The following is an 11,163-nucleotide window of genomic DNA, read 5'->3' on the forward strand; positions in this document are numbered from 1 at the left end:
TGTGTCTGTCACTGTGTGTGTCTGTGTGTGTGCCCCTGTGTATCCCCTTGTTGTTCCTCCATGTGCCTGTGTGCATGTCCCGGCCCGCACATGCGCTCACAGCAGGGAGGGTCACAGGCTCACCAGCTGGATGATGTTGGAGACGCTGAGCCAGTTGGCCTGCCTGATGTTCTCACCTCCCTCCACGAGGCCTTCATAGCCCTGAAAGTGAGGGGACAGGCGTGAGATGGGTGCCCATGGCTGCAGAGAACACTACCCACAGGAGCAAGACGCATGGAACCTCGGCCAAAACCCCATCTGGCAGGAAGCAGGCCCAGGGGTCCTGACTGCAGAGGCCCCTCCACTCCCAGGGCCCTGGGGGACGAAGCTGAGTCGGCTGGGGTCAGGGGTGTTACGGGACAAAGCTGGGGTTGGCAGCACCCTCTGCAGGGCCTACAGGCTGGCATATTACAGAGCGCGACTCGCTTGGCAAAGTGCTCCTGTCACAGGGACACCTTCTGATGCGTGTCCATGAGCTGCACCTGGGTCACACACTTGGGTCAGAACCAGAACCAGTCAGCAACCTGTGACCCCTCTGCCCTGCCAGGACCCTCTCCTCCAGAGGTGCCCACCGCCACGCCTCCCAGGGGTGCCAACTAGATTCAGAAATGACAGGCACAGCGTCCACTCTGTCTGGCCTCCTTCTCTCGGCTGGGTGACTGTGTGGCCCCACAGGACCACGTGCGGCTGTGCCTGTGCTCACTGCCGTGCGGGAGTCCCCCGAGCAGGCCCACAGTGTATGACCTGTTCACCGTTTGTGGACCTCCGGAGGGATCCGGTTTGGGACTACTGGACATAATGCTGCTAAGAACATGTTTGTGTGTCACTAGGCGTGCGGCCAGCCTCTGATGGCACTGCTACACAGCGCCCCACGTGCTGTGGCCACCTCGTCTGTCAGCAACATGGACAGGGCGGGCCTCTGGGCGCCTCTCCCCCAGTGCCAAACTGTGCTGGTCTCCACCCCGGAGGCTGCTTGTGGCCCCTGACGTGGGTTCTCCCCTGAGCTCTGCTGACAAACCCGCTGACGAACCATGTTATTTCTCATAAGCCACTGGCCGCCTGGACAGTCGGCCCTTCTCATTAGCAGGAGCTCTATACAGTCGGGACCAGGCCACGTGCTTTCACAAATGGTGAGAAGACAAAGCACCACCAAGCACCATGTGTACAGCCTCCGGGAGCCTGGCCTTGGACCCACCCCACCATGATTGGAGAGCACTTGTCCACAAAACTCGGCCACTCTGTGAAGAGTCTCACCCTGCCCTTTGGAAGGTTCTAAACCATTATCAGGGTGTGGGTCCCACCTGCCCAGCTCCTGAGGCCACGGGTCCCTGACGCCCTGAGGAGATGTCTCCCCAGGCATGACCGAAGACTTTGAGGACTCTGGCCATCTGAGCCTGGTCTGAGGGTCCAGATCCCGCAGGAGGGAGGGGCCTGCAGAAGTGCCTGCCCATGTGTCCATTCAGATGGCCCTGTACTTCCCCTGTACAGCTGGGAAGTCACGCCTGACCTGGGTCAGGGCGAAGGGACAGGGACGCAGACAGGCCCAAGGTGGGAGGAGGAAGCTCTGGGAGAGCAGAGCAGGCAGGGGTTCCTGCATCCTAGTAAAGAGTGAAAACAAAGTAACACAGTAACGAGGTGTGAGGGAATTCCAGGGCTGCCCACATGTGTCTGTCTCTGAAACGGGGACTTAGGGGGATAGGAATGGGGAGGGTGGAACAAAGGGGAGCCCCAGCTTCTGCCAGAACAAAGCAGAACAATGATTCTCTGTTGCTTTGCACAGGGAGGCTGTTTGCTAGAGTGATTCAAGCTCAGGTTAGGCGAGGAGGGTGCAGGAGAGCTGGGGGTCAGAGGACGGTGGGGTGAGGTCCTGGCCTCAGAGGAGGACCACAGCTTCATGCCCTTCTCTCTCTCAAAGGACACACCCGTGCCCAAGAACCCAGCCTGAAGGCAGGCTCCCCACCCACAGCTCAGAGCCGGGGCCCCGCCCCATCCACTGTCCTGACCAGCCTCTCTCTGGACCTGGCCCTCAGAGGCTGAACAAGGACCAGTGACCCTGACAGAACAGGGTCCTGCATCCCTCCTCCCTTCCCCCACCGACAATGTTCCCTGCCCTCCAGAGCACAGGGCCCACCCACCAGAGTTTGGGGCGAGGAACCCTGCACCTTACCTCGTAGATGAGGAAGACCTTGGCCCCCACGTAAATGCCCATACGAGTCACGGCTCTGACAGCGGCATTCATGCCTGCAAGGGGTCAGGGAGATGCCTATAGGTGGAGACACAGAGTGTGGGGGAACCCGGGACCACCCCTCCCCACATCTCAGGGAGCCCAGCCAAGCATCTGAGTCCAGCCCGGGGCGAACCGCTAAGGTTGTTTCAGCTTTGCATCTGGAAATACGCCACCCCCAGAGTTACGCCGGGAAGGCCCCCACCAGGCCAACTCCTGAGCCTGCACTCCTGACTCTGCATAGGCAGACCAGCCACATTCTGTCCGGCCGCATCCTCCCCCAGGGCTTACCTGCAGCCTCTGCTGCTCGGCACAGCTCTCTCCCTGGCCCTCAAGGCTCTGACCTGGGGGAATCCCAGCAGGATGGGGACTTGGCCCCAAGATGAAAGAAGGGGCTAATGGGACGCAGAAGACAACCACCTTTCAAACTCTCTGTCATCCTCTGCCAGGGTCTCAGACCACCACACCGAGCTCCGTGCCTGTGGCCCTGGGGCCATGAGGCCCATAGGGGCCTCTGTGAGCCAGGAGAGGCGGGCAGTGCCCCCAAGAGTCAAGGTCTGGCTGTTGGGGGTCTGGGGGGCCTCAGGCAGTGTAGCTGACTCGGCTGATGCCCCTGCCCCCAACCTGCACTGCACACCGGGGCCACCAGGCTCGGCGGACCACCTCTCTTCCCTGTCCCCCAGGCCCAACCCCCCAGTCTCCCATCCCCTCAGCCCCGTCTACAGCAGCTACCCTGCAGCACCGACTTCGTGGAAAGACAGATGTTCACGGGGAGGAGGAGCAGACAGCTCGTAGGAAATGCTCAGAGGACCTCAGAGGAACCCCGGTCCCCTTCCTTCACGGTCAGTCCTGAGACTGAGACCCACAGAAGGCAAAGGGGTCGCTGAGGTCCCTGTGGGGGATCATCGTGTCCCTAAGGTTCTTCCATGGAGGACCGCTCACTGTGTTCCTGGGGTCTCATATACAGTCAGGTTCACTAGCACGACTTGAGGGAGCCCCCGAGAGGCTCGAGCACCAGCAGTGGCCTCAGGTGGTGGCCCTGCTGCTGTCTGAGGGTGGGACGCGGCCCCGCCCAGGGAGCAGGCCTCCAAGTGGCCCTATGGCAGGGCTGCAGCTGTTGCAGGCCTGGACAGGTCAGGTCAGGTACTGGGTCCGTGGCCCTGTGCAGGCACCTGGGGAGGGCCCAGCCCCCACACTGACTGCCATCTGGCGGGTAGCCAGGGCTGGGACACACGGGCAGCTGAGGGGCTCTGCGCTCGGGGCTTGGGAGCAGGAGCCTGCAATCAGTGGCTGTAGGCAATTTGCCTCAAACCTTCTTGCCCGTCACAAAAGATATCAGCATTGGGAACAGGCGGGGTGGCCCCACGTCCTTGGAGAGGAAGAAAATTGGCCAGTCACCTGCCCTGGGTTCCAGCCTGTGACACTGGGTCTGGGGACTGGGTCACAGAGGTGATGCCGGGTCTGACCCCAGGACCACCCCTGCTTCCCCGGCCTTCTTCCTGGTGGTCCTGGCTCAGAGCACATGCACATCCCATGATCTGTCCCTAGGCTGTGAAAGCTTTTCCCTGGAAAGGCGGGGCACCAGCTGGAATGTGACTGAGGGCCCAGGAGCCCTGCCCTCCGGGCCCAGGAGCCCTGCCCTCCGGGCCCAAGAGCTGGTGGAGGGGCAGTGTCCACCAGCTTGGGAACCCTGTGGGAGGACCATGAGGCTTAGACAGCATACAGTACCTCAGGAAGAGCCTTGTGGGCAAAGCCTGCCCTGGCACTGGGCTCGGAGGAGGTCAGCACAAAGGTCACTCTCCGGTAAGCTGGGGTCCCAGAGGGAGGGAGGGGGACTGCCGGGACCCTTGCTGGTGCGGGCAGTGCCTGGAGACACCCTGTAACCCCCACCTTGGGCACAGCAAGCTGCCCCATCCCTACCCAGCTGCTGAGGCTTCTGCTATCTGATGACTGGAGGAACTCCCCAGGCAGGGGTGCCTGGACATCACAGCCGGCAGGGCACAGAGGCCAGGCAGCCCTGAACCAGTCACATTCATGGTTTACACACCTGCCTTTATCAAGAGAACTCCGTTTCTAAAGAAATCGTAAGTCACACTTTCCTGTAATGTATGGAAGTGGGGTGACAGTGAAGTTAGCAATAGGAGCCCAGGGAGCGTAGCCCCCCACCACACACACACCCAGGCTGCTCCAGGAACTGGATCTGAAGGCCAACAGACCTGCTGCTGGAGGCCAAGGGCTGCGAGCTGTGGGGCTGGTGGAGGTGGGGAGGGAGCTGAGACAGCTGCAAAGCTGCCCCGCCTGCCCCCGGCAGGCCCTAGGTCCTGCAGAAGCGCTTGGCCACCTCTGGGGCCTCGGCCAGCCCAGGCTTTCCACTCTCAGGTATCTGCCTCCCTGGTCACCCCCGCTGGGGTGAGCCCACTGCGGCCTCGCTGCAGGGTCAAGGTCCAAGCCCCACCTCTGGTGGCAGGAGGGAGACCAGCCGTTCTGGATTGGGGCTGGGGGGCGGGCAGTGGCTGGAAACCAGGCCACCATCCAACTCAGAGGTCATGGGCCGGCCTGGTGGGCTTATCTGCACCCTCAGGGACTGCAAAGGACCCCATTCTTAGAGTACTGTTCTCAGTCTTGCAGAGGAGAACAAATGACCTATTACAGGAAAACTCTTGACTCTTCAAATGGGATTGTGCCAGCTGCCATGGAGACGGAGGCCTAAGGGTGTGGGCTTCCCTGTAAACCTCACAGTAAACTGCCTTCCTAAGAGGGCCTTTTTAATTGCCCTTTAAGCTGCTTTTCTTTCTCAAAATAAACCAAGGATGGCAGCCACGAGCCCCAGGGTCAGAGAAGCAAGGAGAGCAGCTGCATCCACTACTGATGAGCCAGCCCTGGACCCTTGCTTGACCTTTCACCCCAACCTTCCCCACCCTCCACCCTAGAGTGGGCCAGGGAGACTGCTACTGATCACTTCCTATTGGAGGAAATAGACACCAACCAAACTGATGTCAGAGGTGAAAGTATCTGTTCCGAAGGTGACTTTTCATCATAATTAGCTTCCAGAAAAACAAACTGTACAAGAAAGAGGTGATCTGATCCTGGGGGAACACAGGGCCCAGCAGACTCATGTTTATTCATCAGTCAATGTGAGGATAAGGAGCTGGACTGGACAGCTGAGAGAAACTGAGGCCCCAGGGTCGGGCTGGGGTCAAGTCACAGAGCTGGTCAAGGCTGGCTCCCCATCGCAAGGCTGGCCTCCATTCACCCCAACAAGAGCAGACTTAAGCGTCTAGGAGTCAAATGCAGGTCAGGGTGGAGGCCTGTTCTCCACGTGGCTGTCAGCCCCGCCCCACACGGGAGGGCACGTGGGGAGGGCCAAGTGGCACCATCAGGTGCCCAGAGGTCAGCCTCTGTTTGGAAGGCAGTGGTGGGGGTCCCCGAGGGAAAACTGAGGAGCCACTGCCTAGAGCCAGTTCTCCGGAGCAGCGCTAGCAAGAAGGAGCAGCGCTAGCGAGAAGGAGCAGCCTCAGGCAGACAGCCCTGGGCGGGCTCCCAGAACTTACAGAGCAGAAAGGCTCTGCCCCGCAGAGAGCCAGCTGGCCCACATCCGCCCCCAGGCATCAGCCTGAGCCCTAATCAGGGAAGTCTGTGGAAAGCTCTCTCTCAGCCTCAACCATAAAACCATGTCACAGCCAGGCGTCTAGGAGAGTGAGGACAGGGCGTGAGGTGAGGGGCCGACGGTCAGCCTGGCCAGCGGCGCACGGGTGGCTACGCTCCAGGGCATTCAGGGAGCACTCCCCGTTACGTGTGGGGCACCAGGGCTGGACTGGCCAAGAGGGGACCTTCAGTCAAACGGGCTTTGCCCTCAGTTGGCCTGCCTGCCCGGGCCAGCAGCACCCTTCTGCCAGGGTCCTTTCCTTCCAGCCCCGCGTCCTATTTTGTCCGTGCAGCCGCCGAGCTCAGCTCCCCTGCCTAAGTGTACCTCATTTATCCTCCTCAGCTCCCCTGCCTAAATGTACCTCATTTATCCTCCCCAGCCCTCCCTGCGGTGCTGCTGTCACCACGGTGCAACAGGAGCCTGGGTGGGGACCCCCGCACCGGCACCAGACCTCACCGAGGAAGGGTCCAGCCCTCTGGCGATGTGTCTGCCCTCCACACACCTGGCCCTTCCCGTGGTCCAGTCTCACAGGATGATGCTTCCCCAAGACCACCCTCCAAGCCCACTCTCCTGCCCGGCCCCGGCCCACCAGCCTTGCTCTAAGAGGGCGCCAGCTGCCACTGCCCAGCAACAGGCAACCGCTCTGGCCACGCCGGGCCGCAGACGTGCAGCAGAGCACACCGCCCGCCACCAGTTCAGAAACGGAGGGCTCAGTCAAACCCGCGGAAGGCCTGTGCAGGCGGGGGTGCAGACAGCCACTGATCCCTCTGCTGACCTGGTCTGGCTCCCTCATGAAAGGCCCCTCCTCTGTGCTCTCCCCTGCGTCTGACGGGGGAGCCAGGAGTCAGGGGTCTGAGGCAGAGACAAATAAGTGTCTAGACTTCCTGATCCGGAAGGAGGCACACCAGGCTCACTGTGCAGCCTGAGGGTGCTGGCTCCATCCCTCCCGCTTCCTGGGCCACTTAGTCTCTCCTGGGGTTCAAGGTGTGTGGTGTGGCCAAGTGGCCAAGCCCCACAGCCCCACAGGTGTTGACACTAGCCATCCCAAGCCATTGGTCCTGCAGAGCAGCGGTCAGGACAGGACCAGGGTGCCAGGAGGGGGCTGCCAAGACAGACCCCCAGGACGGGCAATAGCCTGGCTCTGCCAGGTCCTGGCTGCGGGAGGCTGGGCAGGTCCCCCAGGAAGGCCACCGTCTTAGATACGTGGCGTTGAGGACAGGCCTGCACTAAAGAAAGGCCCCAGACCCGCCCTGAAGGTGGTGTTTGGGGGAAGCGCTGAGCCCTCGGGTCGTGTTTCAGAACCAGGAAGAGACGGGTTCTCCAGGCCTGCGGTGACTGCCCTGCCCTCGGCGGCCTCCGCTCTGCGTGCATTCCAGGAAATGGGGCTCCTGACACACGTGAACGGGAAGGGGTGCCGGGACCGCCTGGGGCGGAGAGAGCCGGGAGAGCCCCGGGTCGCCGGCCACAGCCGGCCGCGCAGACACGCCCCCGGGGGCGGGGGCAGGCGGGTGGGGCGCGGATGCCGTGGTGGGCGGCACGTACGCGGGTACTCGGCGCGCCGGGGCAGATCCAGGACAGGGACGGGGATCTGGGCTGGGGGGACCTGCCTACCGCGCGCCGCAGATCCGGGCCAAGGGTGGCGGGCACGCCGCAGGGACCCGGAGACAGCAGAACCCCCGCCCGCCAGCGACCCGCCGCGCGCCCGCGCCCACCTTGCGCATCGCCGCCGCTGGTCAGCACGCCGATGGCCTTGCCGGCCCCGGTGGTCCGCAGCTTCTCCAGATCCACGCTGGCCATGGTGGCCCCGACTCTGCCGCGCTCACTCTCCTGCCCCGCGCCGCCGCTGTCGCCGAACCCGCCCCGCGCCCTGCGCTCCGCCCCGCGCCGTGTGAGGTCACCGCAGTCCACGCCGGGGGCGGCCGGGGAGGGGGGCGGGGCGGTCGAGGCGGGGGCGGGGCCGACGTGCCCGTGCGGTTGTCTCCGGTCCCGGCGCGCACTGCACCACCCCCAGTCCCCCACCCCACCCTGCTCCCGGGCGGAGGGACGGGCGTCTTTTCCGATCAAGTTTTAAACCTGTTCAGTCTAACACGGAGCGCGTTTATTGAGGCGGGCGGACGGGGGGCGGACGGTGGCCGTCCAGATCTGTTGCTCACCACCTGCGGCAAAGCTGGTCAAGCACGTTGAGGGAAGCCCCACGTGTCCTTTTGCTAATCGCTGCCTGCCCTGCTTCTCACAGGAATTTGTCTGTTTCAAGTTTGTTCATTGCAGGAGTCAAGAGAGTCCTACCCCGCCTAAGGGCACGCCCCCACTTGGAGGGGAGCAAGACTAAAGGCACGAAGAATTAAGAGGAAAACCGGCCAGCGTTCATTCATTCACCTATCCAGTTACAGGAGATGTTAGCTGGACCCTTGGAAAACTTGCACCCCAGGCAGCACTTTCATGGATCAGGACTACCTTGGGAGCCACGAAGCCCCTCCCCTGATCCAGCCTTTTCCCCCAGGGTGGGGATCCAGCCAGTCACCAGAACAGACTGGACCCCTGCCCTCGGGAGGCCAGGTCACTGGTCCTGAACTAGCCCAGACTGGTTGTCCGCACCCCTAGATCCTGGCCCATCAACCACGGGGACACCTGGGGCTCCCACCACAAGCCTTGTCTGCCTGCTCCAGGTTCATGGTCTGTGGGCCCAGGTCACACAGGTGCTGAACATGAGGTACAGAGTTGGAAAGAGAGGTGGGGAGGGGCCTCTGCCTGGGAAGGTGCGGGGGCACTGCTCTGGAGAGGTGTGGGGGGGTCTGCCCCAGAAAGTGGTGGGCACTGCGCCTGGAGATGAGGGGGTCACTGCCCCAGGGAGGTGGAGAGGGCAGTGCTCTGAGAAGTGGAGGGGGGCACTGGGGAGCACTGCCCTGGGAGATGAGGGGGCACTGCCCTTGGGAGTTGGTGGGGGCCCTGCCCTGGGGAGGTGGGGGTGTCTGCCCCAGAAGGGGGGGTGCTGCCCTGGGAGGTGAGGGGGTGCTGCTCCAGGAGGTGAGGGGGCCGCCACCCTGGGAGGTGAGGGGGTTACTGCCCTGGGGAGGTGGGGGGGCATTGACTGTGAATGCTCAGGTTGGCTCCTCCAGGCACCGAGGCAGGGCAGACCAGGCTGGAGCAGAGTAAGTGTTCCGATCATCCCTTGGCATCTAGGGAGAGCCTCGAAGGTCTGTGGTCTGGGTTTTGTTGGCTTGCTCTTCCATTTTGCTGTGGAGGATCCAAGCGTGCCCCTGGGTTGAGAGAGCAGTAAGATGGTCCCAAGCCCCTCTCTCCAGCCCCTCCCCCTCCAAGGGTCCATTCAGGACAGTGTCCACACTTCAGAAAAATGACTCTGGGTGGAAGATGGAAGGAGGGGAGTGTTTAGGGGCCAGAGCAGTGATGGCTATTCCAGTAGAGAGGGGACCAGTCTGTGAGGTGTCTGGGGAGGGAGGGTGGTTCAGCAGGAGAGTTTGGGGATGGGTGGGGCTGAGGAGGGGGTTGCAGAATGGAGGGGCAGTCAGGGCTGGAGATCCTCTTCCCTGGGTCGCTCTGCCCTCCCAGGCACCCCTTTTTCTCTGGCAGCACAGTTGCTCCTCCTGTCGCATCCCAGGGCTGCCCTCGATCACCCCGTAAAGTGATGTCCGTTGCCCTGGGATAAGAGCTGTTCACAGGGAACAAGGCCCCAGGAGCTCTGCCTCCACAGGAGAGACCGCTACCCTTCAACACATGGGAGGAGGAAGCCCTTGGCTTTCTTGCATCCACTGGGCAGGGATCCATGGAGCCGGAGCTGGGCAGCCTGGGCTCAGGGTGGGGCAGGGATGGAGGGGGCACTACCCCGTCACAGAGGGCACAGCCTGGCCACCTGTAGCACCAGCCCATGTAGGTTGGGACGCGAGGACACACGGGGAGCGGCTGTGCCTTTTGTAAATCGTACTTTTTAAGTTATCTAAAAATTATTCAGGGTGACAGGATAATTTACAAAGAAAAAATCTCTATACTTCCATTTTCACCCAACTGTCTCCATCTTTTCAGTTTCATCTTCCAGCATTTCCCTCTATACACACACATGTCTGTATCTATGCACATATGTACACACATACATACACACATCTAAATACATATACTCTGGGCCTCTGGGCTGGGAGGCAATGGGGCTGAGTTGGGACCCAAACACTGACCAAGAGCAGGGATGATGAAGTGTCTGGTGCTGGTTCGAACCCCATGTTGGGGGGCGTAAACTTGCTCTCCAGCAACTTCAGCTTCCCGGAGTTGTTCACTCGGAAGGTGGAGGAGCAGCACCAGAGGCTGGAGGGGCCGCCCAGGCCCACAGTAGCAACCGGAGCAGCAGACCACCACCAACAGGTCCGGGGATCCGAAGAGGAAGTGCGGCCCGGGCCCTACACTCAGCTTCGTGGGCAAGCACAGAGATGGGGACAAACTAGCCCTCAAGACAGGAAGAGCGGACGTCCCTGGTGGCGCAGTGGATAAGAGTCCCCCTGCCGGTGCAGGAGGCAGGGGTTCAATCCCTGGTCCAGGAAGATCCCACAGGCCGAGGGCAGCTGTGCTCATATGCCACAACCACTGAGCCCCTGAGCTGCAACTACTGAAGCCTGCTCGCCTTAGAGCCCGTGCTCGGCAACACGAGAAGCCGCCACGATGAGAAGGCAGCACGCCTCAACTAGAGAGGAGCCCCCGCTCAACGCAACTGGAGAAAGCCTGCGTGCAGCCACAGAGACTTAGCACAGCCAAAAATATAATATAGCAGTGGGTACATGTCAAAAAAATTTTTTTAATCTGGGAGGAGTAGCCAAGAAGTAGAAGACAGAAGATGAGGTATTAACATGTAGAGGTGAAGCCTGGGCCAAGTGCATGGCAGAGGCAATAAAGTACAAAGTCCACCAGTGCACCAGTGTGGCAACGAGGGTAAGTGATCGGCCCCTGGCGAAGGGACCCCCTCCCTGCCTGGTGCAGTGGCCGGGTGCAGTGGCAGCCTTTTCCCCCCAAGGACTTATGCACAGAAGGAAACCGCGATGCTCTCTGAAGCTGTGGACAGTTCTCCAGGTCTCTTTCTTACCCTGAGCACTGGCCTCCTGAGACTTCACAGAACAGTGGTTTACTGTCCCCTCCCTTCCCATCACCTCCCTCTGTCTGTCTTCCTCTTCCTGCCCTCTCCTCCCTCCATTTAGCCATCACTAATGGGAACCAAAGAAGTAAAGAATTTGACTTAGTGCTGGGAAAAAATAAATAT

General features: G+C 61.3%; 1 protein-coding gene across 2 annotated transcripts in view; it reads right to left on the reverse strand.

Annotated features, from left to right (window-relative positions):
- PFKL (phosphofructokinase, liver type) overlaps positions 1–7,784 on the reverse strand; it is a 25,140-nt gene extending 17,356 nt beyond the window's left edge. The window contains exons 1-3 of one of the 2 annotated variants that reach the window (XR_005719428.1): positions 7,622–7,784; positions 2,207–2,280; positions 124–201 (exon numbers count right to left, since the gene is read on the reverse strand). Coding sequence is in view for 1 of the 2 variants with exons in the window: in XM_040231728.1 (XP_040087662.1) it covers positions 124–201; positions 2,207–2,280; positions 7,622–7,706 (237 nt within the window). In the remaining variant the exon portion in view is untranslated. The remainder of the gene's footprint in view (positions 1–123; positions 202–2,206; positions 2,281–7,621) is intronic. The other variant, XM_040231728.1, reaches the window with a different exon arrangement.
- Positions 7,785–11,163: the final 3,379 nt, after the last annotated feature.

Source organism: Oryx dammah, unplaced genomic scaffold (genome assembly GCF_014754425.2).
Source record: "Oryx dammah isolate SB20612 unplaced genomic scaffold, SCBI_Odam_1.1 HiC_scaffold_2, whole genome shotgun sequence".
Lineage (NCBI taxonomy): Eukaryota > Metazoa > Chordata > Mammalia > Artiodactyla > Bovidae > Oryx > Oryx dammah.